Source organism: Conger conger, chromosome 8 (assembly GCF_963514075.1).
Source record: "Conger conger chromosome 8, fConCon1.1, whole genome shotgun sequence".
NCBI classification, from domain to species: Eukaryota; Metazoa; Chordata; class Actinopteri; order Anguilliformes; family Congridae; genus Conger; species Conger conger.
The window spans coordinates 53,633,050-53,646,675 of NC_083767.1; the positions used below are offsets into that span (position 1 = coordinate 53,633,050).

The 13,626-nt window shown below is 43.4% G+C and overlaps 2 protein-coding genes across 4 annotated transcripts in view; both read right to left on the bottom strand.

Moving 5' to 3' along the window:
- Positions 1-752: 752 nt before the first annotated feature.
- zgc:194209 (uncharacterized protein LOC570908 homolog) lies at positions 753-9,239 on the bottom strand. The gene is made up of 9 exons (XM_061250701.1): positions 9,096-9,239; positions 6,957-7,046; positions 6,676-6,797; positions 5,722-5,820; positions 3,832-3,984; positions 3,218-3,330; positions 2,714-2,874; positions 2,194-2,392; positions 753-956 (listed from the first exon to the last, which is right to left on the bottom strand). Coding segments are annotated over exons 1-9 (1,143 nt in total). The 5' UTR covers positions 9,098-9,239.
- Positions 9,240-9,939: 700 nt separating this feature from the next.
- The window catches only part of rassf3 (Ras association domain family member 3), a 51,960-nt gene continuing 48,273 nt past the window's right edge, over positions 9,940-13,626 (bottom strand). For all 3 annotated transcript variants that reach the window (XM_061252944.1, XM_061252945.1, XM_061252946.1), the window contains one exon: positions 9,940-13,474. In XM_061252944.1, the coding sequence (XP_061108928.1) occupies positions 13,325-13,474 (150 nt within the window). In that variant the 3' untranslated portion in view covers positions 9,940-13,324. The remainder of the gene's footprint in view (positions 13,475-13,626) is intronic.

The window sequence follows — 13,626 nt, forward strand, 5'->3', positions numbered from 1 at the left end:
ATTAATGGGTACCACCACGTTAAAAAAAAAAAAAAAAAAAGACATTGTATTAAAATGACAACTGAGGTAATTGTGGTATTATTAAAACATTTCTACAGTGATATAAGGTTACTTTTTGGAGAGAAATATTTACATGAACCTTGACTGATCTTTTCTGTCGTGTGTGTGTAGGTCCCTCCATTGGCCTCAACCTAAGTGCATTTAATTTGGTCTCCTTCAGTGCAACGGTCATATTTCCAATGTGAGCATCTGTACCAAAGTGAAAACGTAACCCTGGTGGCTACTTGAATTGAGACCGATGCAAATTACGATCGATGATGCCATTTCTGTAGCGCCTTTCAGCTCCTGATCGTGAAGGTGGAGAGGGAGTAAAGGCAGAGGTGACCCAACAGTCACCAATCACAGGTCCACCCCCACCCTCATGCATTGGCCATTTACTTCCTGACACATCAGATGAGGCAGAGAGCGGACGGTTTATATTTCTAATTAAAATGAGGGATTATTTGACGGGCGGTCCTGGAACCACTGCCAGGAAACTGCGGAACGCTCTGCGGTCGATTAATAACTAAGGTACGGTACAAATGATGTCAGCAAAAATTGCCCACCGGTGAGCAGAAGTATCTGACTTTGACGGAGTTGTACTTTGCTCTTGCAGTCCGTCAGACTGTGTTATGTACAGCGCACGGGCAGGGTCCAGGTCCTTGGGCCCCCCCCCTGCATTGACCCCCGCCGCCGCCCTCTGAGAGCCGGTGTTATCTGGCCTCCAGCACAGGCAGGAAGGGCAGCTCGGTGTTCCCCAGGTACACCCGGCCCCCGTGCTGGAAGACGTCGCTGACGGCCCACGTCAGGCTGCCGTCCGGGTCGTGCAGGCTGCCCAGCACCTCCCCGTCCTGGCCCAGCTCCAGAACCAGACCGTATCTGGGCAGCAGGGCGCTGTACCAGCCGAGTGGTACCACCTGGGAACACGGGAAACGGGCTGTTACGGTCTGCTGGCGTGGAAAACGGGAGAGAGAGGAAGGTACCGGTACGGCACTTTTGTGCGGGTATGCTCAGCGTGTAACTGGACAATCTAGTCAAACAGTCTTATGTGAGAATGTGTCCTGTAGTATGTATAGCATAGTAAAAGGATAAATGTTAAAAAGTGGTTGTGAAGATATTTCTGTGTAACAACTCAAATTTATTGCAGAAATAGTAGTAATTAGAAATAGTATTAACAGTTCCTGCTGTGAGTGGAACAAATAAAAACGTTTACACTGTATAAAGGCTTGTGCACCACTGAGTGCCTTGCTGAATGTGCACTTATTGCGTAATGTGTACCGTAGCTGCTGGGGTTGGCTCTGCCCTATAGTTACTGAACAGAGCTCTCCTTTAGGGAGGACCTCTTTGTGTTCCCTAGCTCCAAACGAGAACCCTCCGAAAACACAGATGGCCTTCCCCGTTGCTGACATATGGGATTACACGCTGCGTCATCCTGGGGCTTGGGAGGAGGTGCAGAACAGAGACATGCGCTGTGTCTTATCGCTGGCCCCTTCACGCTGGCCCCTTCACGCTGGCCCCTTCACGCTGAGACAGCTGGGGTCAGAGGTCACAGGGACACTCTGCTGCACATAATGCCGGTGAGAATCACAAACGCTGCCGATCTCAGCCCTGCTCACAGAGCAGCTTTGTGTTGTTGTGTAAAAATACTCAAATGTATGTTGGAAGTTAGGCTGCCAAAATTATGATTTTATGATGATGATGTAAAATTTGTACACAGGCATTTTGTTGATATTTATATTTTTGTTTGTTTTTAATTAAAGTCAAAGATTTACTTGGTTTTGGTGCATTTAGTGGCCTCCCATGGTGACTGGTGGTCATAACAGGTCCCATAGCATAGACATGCTCCAGAACACCGCGGCATGGTTTGCCACACTGATTTCCTTTCTTTGGTCACTTTACTACTTGTACTTTCATCCACTGCTGTAAAGTTACTGTAAACAACGACTCCTCCTCTTGTGTTTATGCCACTCTCCTGTGTCACTGCTGGACGTATGTGTCACCCAAACTGCACATCCCTGCATTCACAGAGTTTCCCCCGTGGGTTTCCATGGTTTGGCTTTACAGAAATTAAATGAAACAACGCAAATCTCTCCACTAAATTAAATAAAAATAACTCGGTGTAAGTTGAATAAAATGATTATGGAGAATAAATACCTTGGTCATGAGGCGCTTTATGGCGGGGTAGGGCCCGATTAGGTCCAGGAAGGGGGGCAGGAGCCGGCCAGGAAATCGGATCGTGGTGATGCCCACGAGGAACGTGCCACGGTCACTCGCCCGGATGTTGTCAGGGTAACCAGGCATGTTGCTCAAGAGAACCTCCTTGGTGCCAGCCTTGGGTCCATTCAACCAGTACCTGCAGCAGCAGGTGCAAAGACACAAGGTTACAAAAACAACATGAATAGAAGCAATAACTGTTACAGGTCCCGTACACAGGATAGCCAACAGACAATGAACAGTATACTCAAACAGACATCTATCCCTTTTCACTTGCTTTTTTCCAACTTGGATCAATCAAAGACTGTGTGAAACTAAAGGTTTGTGTGACATCCTGTTTATCTAGATGAGTGGAGCTGAAAACGAGATGTGCAGAGACAATGAATCAGAGGCACACCGTTGGATTATGGGGTTCAAATTCCTCACAGCCCCTGAACTCCGACCCCTGTGCTGACCTTACCTGAGTATTCGGCCAATGCTGGTCTCAGCCATCAGCAGGAAGTCCTCTTCGGGTGAGAAGGCAATGCCATTGGGCATGTAGAGGGAGTCTAGAAGCGTCTTTACGAGTCCTGTCTCTGGGTTGTAAGCCAGGAGACGCCCCAGGTGGTTGGTCTCAATCACCTGCAAGAGGGAGAATTTAAATTGAAATGAGCATAAAAACCAAAGGAAAGGCCCACACTTGTCAGAACAGTGTGGGACATTCCACCCGAGAAACGAGGGGGGAAAAAAAACTACCTAAAGAAGGAATCTTTTCACACATTATATTCCCACATATGACTTCTATTTCGTTAGTCTTATTCAGATTTTTCTGTATTTAGGGCATAAAGTAACATACGGTCTTTAGATAATTCCAGATTCAAGGGCTCTGGAGAGATTTAGGCTCGGATTCAGGGCCAAGTGGAAGACATGGCGATCAACAGGGGCACACTGTTGCTAAGCGACGTGCGATAAGCTGTGCTCTCACCTCATAGCGGACGTGCCTCCGGCCCCACCTGCTGCTGGAGTCGGTGAAGAACACCGTGCCGTTCCGAGAGATTTCCAGACCGTTTAGAAAGCCAAACGGGATCCCGTCAGCACCTGGCCCAATGGAACAATTTGTCATCCTATAATTACAGGTGAATGACTTCAGGGAGTGTTGTGAACACAATAATAACAAGTTACAATTACCTCTGGTCTGGAATATATCCAGGCTACGATTAGTCACTGCACATTTGTGAGGCTGCAGATCATGTGTGTGTATGTGTGTGTGTGTGTGTGTGTGTGTGTGTATGTGTGCATGTATGTCTTTGTGTGTGCGTGTGTGTCTGACTGTGTGTATGTGTGCGTGCATGTGTGCGTGTGTGTGCATGTGTATACGTGCGTTTCTGTGTGCATTTTGTCTGTGCATACGTGTGTGTGTATGTGCATGTGTGTGTATCTGTGTGCATGTGTGCATCTGTGTGAGTGTGTGTGGGTTTGCGTATGTGTGCTTGTGTGTGTGTGTGTGTGTGTATCTGTGTGCTCGTGTGTGCATACATGTGCGTGCGTGTGCGTCTGAGTGTGTGTGTATGCGTGTGTGTGAGTAGGGGGTTTGCGTACCTTCCTTGCTGGACAGCAGCAGGGTTTTCTCTCCACTCTGCGGGTGGACCCGGAACAGACCCAGGTAAGAGTCTGCCACGATGAGCTGTCCCTGCCCATCCAGCCTCACCCCGTGAGGACGGCCACACACCGGCTCATGGTCTGTACTGGTCCCTACACACACCATTAATGCTCAGTGTTTACAGCACGACTGCAACTCCTCCACCAGCTGCACAGGAAGCAGTGAGGGCCTAACAGAATGCCTGCATGCCTGGGCTCTCCTGGGACGGAGAGGAGGATGCAGTGTTAGGATAGGCTAAAACTATTCACCGCCAAATTTAGAACTGGGAGGAAAAACTTGATAAAAAATTGTAAAAAGAAATACAAATAAAAAAAGAAGAAGAAAAAGACGATCATAAAGGGCCCATTTTGGTATCATATATAATTCAGGCTGAAGTGTGCCGACCGAAGATTTATTAATAAAACCTGCTGCTCTTTCATCTCGGTGTTAAGAAGCAGAAGAATGCCTGCGGTTCTAATGAAGGCATCAGTGTTCCTTTGAAAGGCCATCCCTTTAAAAAAGACCACACTGCTCATTGAGGATCACTTCACCGTGGATAATATGCACTGCCGGCGTGTTGGCCATTGATGTAGCACAAAGGCTATTGGCCTCCTTATAGATGCATGCATGTGTCAAGCACTAAATCATGACCAGCCCTGATTACAAGTAAAATGATTAGCCACGTTTGGCTAAATTATTCTATTTAAACCGATATTTGTGTAGTCGATCCCAGCATTGCAGTGACTTCCACTGAAAACCTAAGTGCAGTTTCACGATGTCTCCATGTTAGTGGCGTCTGTAATAACAGCTGGGTAAAAAAAAAGAAATAGTTTAATTCTATTTCATCTGGGACAAAGGAATCTAACATGTGGTGAAGTGAAAAATGTAACCAAATTATATAAGACATGAAAAGTTATATAATTCATCAGATAAAGTATTGATTGATGTTTAGTTAACCATTGTATTATAACTCAATTATTAATTAAAGTAACAATTAGATTAATTGCAGATTATAAGTTTAACTATACATTATACATGTTTTGATTGTTTAACTAGGTTTAGTTTTAGAGCGATGCATGTAATCCTGTGATTAATGAAGTGCACAGCTGAAGGCACCACTGCTGAAGGCCTCTGGGTGGCTGTAGAGATAGCTCTGAACTCTGAGACCTTGAGCCCTCTACCCTGCCCTCCCCTCCCCTCCCCTCATACCAACTTCTAGGAGATAATGTGTTTTTTACTGCCTATAAAACCTAACTGAATTTCACACAGCACAGCACAGTCTGGCACTGCACTTATAACACTGACAATAGATTGCAGTGATTCTCATGAAATACAAACAGCATGAGACTTAATGAAATTGGTGATATTATCTTTTTGTGATCATGATTCAAGTGATTCAATTGTGAAATCTTGTCTAATGAGAGCCTGATAATTTGATTAAACTCATTTTTACCTACCAAGAGTCCTGAGTCCTGGCTTACTACTGGATCAGTTTGCACCACGTGCAATTGCAATGCCTTTAATTCACTACATTACATTACGTGGCATTTAGCAGACGCTCTTATCCTGATGCATGTTTCATTGCATCAGTTCAACAGTTCAGTTCATCAGTTCAAAGTATTTTATTTCTAACATGCAACCACACAAGTGCATACAACATCCACAGTAACACCAATAAATGCATATTCAAAATGTTCATTCATTCATTCTCCATCCCCTATTATCATCACACGATCACTGTAATTACGCTTATTTTACACCCTATACCTTTAACATTCTATTTATTATTTTTCAGTTTTTTATTACATTTTCACAATGTATTCTCCTTCTACTGTTTGTTCTGTACTGACCACATTCCGGGATGTTCTGCCCCATTTGGGTGATGAAGTACAACTGATCCCGGTGGATTCTCCACAGTTTTCCATCCACTGTGCCAGTGTATATGTTCCCTGCGGAGGCAAAGAGAAAGGGGGTGTGGGATGTGACAGCATGTGGGCTGCTCATGTCAGATACAGAAAGTACTCTGCCAAAGCCGAATTAGCACCTTCTAAAGACCATAACGTTCCAGCGTCTGAGAGCTATGCTCATTCTGACACAAATCTGTCACGTTTAATATGGACAAGTACCAGGCCTACCACAGGCTAGTGATGTTGAGCGGTGGTCAAAACATCTAGAAACCACTTTTGAAAAATATAGTGAATGTTAGAATGACTGAATGTTTATCCCATTTCAGCAAAAATCTTGTTTAGATGAGACCTCATCTCATTGAAATTATGCAATTATCAGGGCACAATGGTACCACTGCTCACACAGACATAGGGCCATGACTAGTATGTTTACACGTGTCTGATGATGAAGTCAAATGTCAAGTGTGAATAGAGCTGTGTGAAAATGAAGTGTGAAATAATTAATTTGACAACCATGATATCGGTGGTTTTTGAACAAAGAGTTTAACAGACACAATTTTGGTATGGATGGTGAGCAGGTCTGTGTGAGGCCACCAAGGTAAAGCTGTTAGGGAGCTACAAAGCTCCCACTCGCTCGGCCAATGCCGGATACAATGTGCAAAATGAATGATGTGTGTGATGGCACTGACCATGGCCGTGCACCTCAGGCAATGGAAGGTACTTTTACAAGGACCAATGAGTGTGCCAAATCCGAATGAAATAAGGACAACGATTCAAGAGAACAGGAGGTGAAAGGAAACCTGGATAAGAGAAATACTCAAAAATAACCCAAAGGCATCTGTGAAAGGCTGTTTTTTCTCCATACAACCAAGCGTCTAACACACATACATAACTCACCCTCTTCATCAGCAGTAAAAGATTCAGGCCCCTTAAGCTGCCCAGAGAAGAGCCTGTGACCCCACTGAAGCCTGTTGTTCACCTTCAAGGGGCCCTCAAGGGCCGGTGGGGGGCCCTCAAATCTGCAGGCAAGTACCAATAAAATGAATAAATAAATAAATACATGGAGAAAGTACCTGGAGAAAGCCAGCCAGGAAAAAAAGCAGAAAGAAACAGAAACAGCTCAATCTAGATCTACGAGTGAACACGGAGAAAAGATTCTCTGCATTAGATGGACTCACATGAATGGCTCTGGGTCAATGGGAGAGGGCATGAGGTATAGTCCCACAATCACAGCAAGAGCTGCGACAAACAGCGCATACCGCTGTGTCCTGAGAGGACAGACATCACAGTTAAACCACACACAACAAAAACCAACAAATGCCAAACCTGTCTGAACAGGATCTGATTCACGTGTCTGATTCAACAATACAGAATGTAAAGGACACAACATGGGTTTTTGTGTACAGTTTTGTCCCAAATATGAACGGTATGGACGAAAATTAGATCAACACATTTTTTTGAGAATGAAAAGTCATATGAGATCATAATTACATACTCATAACACAAATAAACCATTACCGTGATATAATGCTGATTTGTGCACCAGGTCATCATCGTTATGTAATTCCTTCATGGTTAAAATCTATTTATTCCGAATTAATACACAGGTGGCCAAAGCCTATATTAAATTCAAGGAGACATTGGAACAGTATAAAAATTAAATTATCATTTTAAGTTATGCAAGAGTGATATTCATTTCCACAAATTGGCTACATATCTCCATGAAATGATAAAATATGTTCTTCTGGTGAGGATGCATCATTAGTGTACTTATAACCATTATTTTCACATTAGACTTGTTTTTAATGTATGGATGACTTATTCGAGTTGCCCTTGGAATCTTACAAAAAGAATGAGATGGAAGGGGGGGGGGGGGGGGGTATATACACAAGGTGGACTACTGTAGACATTGGAAGCTGAGACCGGACAGATTGAAAAAAGGATGCGTGTCAATGCATGGAGTGGCATGACATAGTGCTATGTACTCTCTCTCTCTAGACCAGGGGTGTCCAATCTTATCCAGAAAGGGCCGGTGTGTGTGCAGGTTGTTGTTTTAGCACAGGACTAAGACAGCTGATTCTACTCATCGAGGTCTTGATTAAAGACCACGATTAGTTCATTAGTATAATCAGGTGTGCTGGGTTAAAACAAAAACCTGCACCCACGCCGGCCCTTTTAAGATTGGACACCTCTGCTCTAGACAGAAGTAACATCATGAAGTCTAGATGGGCTGAATGGCCTGTTCCCATCAAATGAATTATTTATCAGCCTTCAAAGCCCATCCCAAGGGAATATTAACTAAAGATACGCAGCTTCAGAAGGCGCACTGCCAGACTTGCCGTTTCAAACGATTGAAACCACTGCATACACACTGAAGACCCAGACAAAAAAAAATCTGTACCCGCACCTAATAGGCTACCCTTGGATATGTGAAGTTACTGCTGCATTAGCACCTCCCAGAACATCCCAGATGCTCACAGACCAGTAGCAGCCAGTAGTTACATTTCCATTTGGGTGCTGTGGCAAGTTTCAGACTGCAGGTGCACCTTGCATGGATTTATGAGCCATCACTGACCAGAGGTTCAAATCGCGATTTCAAAATTGGAAAGAGAAAGGCCCAAAAAATTATAACAACATTTTATCAAGGGGTAATTGGCAAAAAACAGAAGCTAACCAAAGTAGTCTGGATAAATTTCATAATCTAAACCATGGGGATAAAAGTTATGGAATACTTTTGCAGAAATTGACTTTATTCAGGAAAGGTCTTCAGCAGACTTTGTGGGTAATATTTGCTGGTCGCATTCGGTGTAGAATTTCAGTGCTGTCAGACTCCAGAGACCCTTGCCCTCCTCACGGTGACCGGCAAAACAGACATGGGCCGAGGGGGAGTGGCGCTGACCACGTTTTCTGCGCAATGTTGTGTAATTCCCTTTCGATTCCTCATACATTCGATTACACGTAATAATCCAAGCCTATGTGTGAAGTATCAAATGATCGTAAGAAATACCGCAATCCTGCAAACATCAGAAGTACAATCTATGAAAAGTATGAATGAGAATGACAAACTAATATGTGGCGTGTTGGATAACGTAGAAATAAAGAGCAGGTTTAATGCTGGTAGATAAATTAAAACAAATAGCATGGAAATTGCAAAAATAAGTGTATAACCTCGAAATAAACTTCTAAACATTAAAGTGTTGCTTTCCAATGATATGATTAAAAATACGTAATTCTACTTGTGGAAACGGTCTCTGATTAAATCCCATAAACTACAATACAAGGTATGCAGTAACCGGAAAAAAAACGTCGTTACTTACATTATTCGTTCTACAAAGCGGTCTTTCCTTTGATACTTTATTCCGTGTGCACTTAACTTCTTTTCTCTGCGATAGCCCAACACTTCATATGAGGTGTTACAAAACAGCCGTGAAACTCGTTAAATTTAACTCCGTATACCTCCGAGTCCGCTGGGTGTGTGGGAGGGTATGTTATGCGCGAACATGGCTATGCCCCTTTGTCTACAGGCGCAGCGTTGAGGTGGACTGGCAATTCCTCGCTAGGAAAGAACCGGCTTCGATTCGTCCGCAGCTATCTGGCAGTTACATTGGGTTCATCCAGGGGACACACGGCTTTAGGCTGTGTCAAACGGACGTGGAGAGTTCCGTTGCTTTCAAAAGAACGCGGAAAGGCTCACCCATATCGTCACACTGAATACGTCTTTTGAAACCGCTACGGAACCTCACAATTGTTGAATATGTTTGTGGGAGGTTAAATATACTTTAATATAACATACTTTAATATAACAGCATAACTTGCATGAATCAAGCATTCCTAACTTGCAAAAGTGTTTAAGTGGCTTGTCGAGTCCTTTGATTTTTACGATCCGGGCTGTCTGGAAACCAAGTAGTACCAAGTAGAAAGGATGAGGATATTTATGTTATAATGTTGCATAGTCTTTGAGAAAGGTAAGGTATGTGAGCAAGAAGAATGCATTATTTAATTAAAATTTTTATTAGTATTAGTATTATTTAAATCCGATTACACCCAACTGAAACGCCTTTGTGTAAATGATTCACTCCTCCGTTCGAATTTTCAGGCGAGTTTTGCAGGAAGAATTAGAGGGATACAATCTTAGTAGAGAACAGACACGAGAACACAACATAATTTTTAATCACAAGTTTAATAAATGAATCCAGGCCTTTTACAAAAAGCCATATTTGGTAACAATTTCAAATGAAATATCAGTTACCTACAAAAATAAATCTGCATCAACTCGCATCAACAGTATAAATAGAACAGCAACATCTCTGTATCACAAATTTTAGGTATTTCTTGTTTCTTGCAAGCCAACCTTACAGATCGTTCCTTGTACCATCACCATCTCAATGTCAGCAGTACCAGAAACTAGGTAATATTTTTGAAGAAAATTGCTCTCTTTGAAACAACACTCCTTAGCGAGTCACACAGCCATATTTCTGAGTGATAAACCCATATTTAAGCCCAGTGTGAAACTAAGCAGAAGCCATTTGGCTTCGATCACAGTGGATTCCCTTTACCAGTACAAATTTAGTACGTAGCAAGAAGAAACCTTGAGATTTTTGGCAAATAATAGAAAAGCATCCTTATCATACGGTCTTGCTTTAGTATTTCCTCTCTCTTTCGGGACAATACTGGCCTAAGTGTTTCCTTAACAGCTCCACAGGATATGCATTAGTAGATATAATGCATGCAATATAATATGATTAATCTGACTTTAAAATCCATACAAATGCAATCATGAATATCCCCCTGTCCTTAAAACCAATTATATTCACAGTGTAACTTTGATATCACTAAAATCCAAAAAGGGGAGATTTATTTTGGTATAATTTGAAAAGTTTTAGACAAAAACAATGTTAGCATTCATGACAGCATACAAATACCCATCCATATTGTCACTACCCAACTGTGTGTTATGACATACTCATACAGGATATAGGGGGGTCCCTGAATTAAGAAATAAAGTGCCCAAGATTTTCTAGAATGAGGGTCTCATATACTAAAGCAATTTCTACATTTGCTTTCGCAAGAGGAGTGGCAGCTGTCCACAACTCCCAGTGCACTTAAACTGCACACACCACTATTTAATAGAACATATTCAAATATATTAATAGCTTAAAAGACATACATCAACAACGGGGGAAATAACAGTTGGCTAAATTATAATTAAACATAATTTATATTGGCTACCCAGTGCTTTAAGAGTAAATAAGCCAAGCATGGGTAGATCTTTGAAAAAGCCTGCATACCCACCCTTACGCTGGTGGGTCATCCAACTTCTTGCACCAGGCAAAACTTGTCACCTTAAATTAGAGTGCATTTGCACAAAGTCTTTGGTTATATAATTCCATCAAAATTAACAGTACATAACATTAACAGATTCTCAACTTTTCACAGGCAAGAATAGTTAAGACTATTGAAAATGGCTGAGAAAATGTGCAGTTACAGCAGTCCTCCACTAGATGCCCCCATATAACCACAATGTGCATCGTCTACAGAAAGTTTGTAAAGCAAGTTTACAGCCTACACACACTGATGCAGTACCAGTCAGAAAATCATCATGCAGTACTAGCAGAAAGAAGTGAAATGCCAGCGCGTGCATTTTCACCTTTAGTATACGAGAGCATCTTTCATTTAGCGCAACTTACTGGTTTACTTACAATTGGTGCATAGTGCTGTGACATCTCAAGTCCATTTCCCATTGTTAGATTGTCTACTCAAAAGTGCACTTTGTATAATTTATATAAAAGTGACTGGGCAAGTCTTTACTATACACAGAAATACCAGAGTACATCCGCTGGCTGTGGAGAAAGAATGACTGTATAAATCGCATGACCAAACCCCCCCCACCCCCCACCCCACTAAGGCCAGGAGGGAGTGGCAAACATCTGGGCAGTTGGGACATGCAAGGGGAGTTCTCTCTGCCTGCAGCCAGCAGCCACATAATGGAGGTCAGAGGAGCACGTAGTTCTGGTTCCTGCACCACTACAATTAAACTTGTGAAAAAGGGGAGAGAGATCAGATTGCCCGTCCAACAGACCAGGGCCAGAGCATTACAGGGGTGCGTACTTGCAGCAGTGCCCTGGTTGGCCTCTCCTTCAGGCTCATGTGTCCTCCCTTCAGTCACCTGCTCTACAGCCTGGCCCTCAGACGCACACATTTGACTGACGCCTGCTCCATCCCCCGTGGTCACACATCTTGTGTTACAGTAATAGGGATCAAAGGCAGCTGGTACTGGAGAGTAACAGGATAATGCAGACACATAAAACAGATTCAAAACATGTGCGCTCCAACCAACCCCCCCACATTCACCTGCTACTAAGGGACAGGCTTAGGATTCTTATGGTGTGGGGGGGGGTTGACGTTACAGCCTCCTTTAATTTCAACTTTCTCTACACCAGTCTATCAACTTCCCATGATCCATTTGTCCCACGCATTCAGCTTCACTGACCTCCACACACAGATGAGGTCACAGCGCTTCAGTCATTAATACAGAGATTACTCACAGCCTCACTCCCAGCTGCCTCAACCCCGCACTGACCGACCTCTCACACCAAACATCCTCTGCCTCACTGACAGCCCTACGTCTAAAGGGTCAGTCCGCTTAATAATCCACCCAACACTTTGCCATCTTTTACCTCAACCGTTAATCCAAACAAACCCGTTTCATGCCTAGCTCTGTTTTACCATCTATTAGAGGTTCCATGCTCTTGCTTTCTCTCTCTCCCCATTAGTAGTTTGTCATCTGCATGTTATATCTTCCTCAATCTTTCCATTTTAGCTGGAATTCTGTTAGCTGCAGGGAAATTTAATCAGAAGCAGATTGAAAAAGTCTTCAGACTTATCCAGCATTCTCTCATTGAAATGGCAGACGACTTTACTAACCCACTTGCAAAGAGAAACTTTAGCCCATGTTGCCCGTTTGAAAGCCCATATTCCACATTAAAATTTGCACAGACTTTATTCAGACATAACTGCATGTCTTCTCCCCCTCCAAATTAAAATATTGCTTCCATGCCTCCCCAAAATAAAATAAAATAAAACCAAGAAAGTAAAACAAGCTTCAACCATATAAATTAAAATAATAAAAAGAAATATTTACAAACCATTGCTTCCATCAATTAAATAAAAGTGATATAAAAGAGATTCAACGTCCCTCTTGAATCATTCACGTTTAAGAGGTAACCGATTAAAATAAAGGTAAATGGAGAAGTGAAGTGGAGAGATGAGAGGGTGCATGTGTAAAAGTTAAAGCTGCGGGATAAGGCGTGTGACATCTCAAAGGTAACACCTCCCAGTGCTCCGGGTGCTCCCAAAAAAACAAGTCTCAGGTGGTGGAAGGGCCGTCCGCCACAGCAACAGCGCCCTCTGGTGTTCCTCCCGTGTATTACACACACGGCGACACAGTCCGGCAAGCTGCTCACATCAAGTCCCTGTGAGTGGCCCACACACGTGCTCAGGTCCCGCTGCACTCTCTCGCCCTCCTCCCTCTCGCCGCATGGGCCTGTTACCCATGATTCCCGGTGGCCCGCAGCGCCTCCTGCAGCTTCTCTCTGTAGTTGGCATAGCGCATGGTCATGACCTGCACCTGGTCGTCCTCCTCCTTGTTGAGGATTCGCAGGAAGTTATGCAGCTCCGGGATGGAGAAGGCGTCCCACTGGGGGAAGGGACAAGGAGAGAGGGACGGGTCACTATACAGGAGACAGACCACTGCATTCTGCAGTACTGACCACCATCAGCCTGGATATCAACAAAGCTAATCGCCATTTCAAGTCATTCAATGGACCAGACAAGTCAAGATAATCTTGC

Excerpts from the sequence above, each read along its gene's own strand:
- zgc:194209 (XM_061250701.1), bottom strand. Across the intron at positions 5,821-6,675 it reads TTTTACTGCTGATGAAGAGG|GGAACATATACACTGGCACA; the intron begins GTGAGTTATGTA and ends TTGCCTCCGCAG. Across the intron at positions 3,985-5,721 it reads GCAGAACATCCCGGAATGTG|GGACCAGTACAGACCATGAG; the intron begins GTCAGTACAGAA and ends TGGTGTGTGTAG.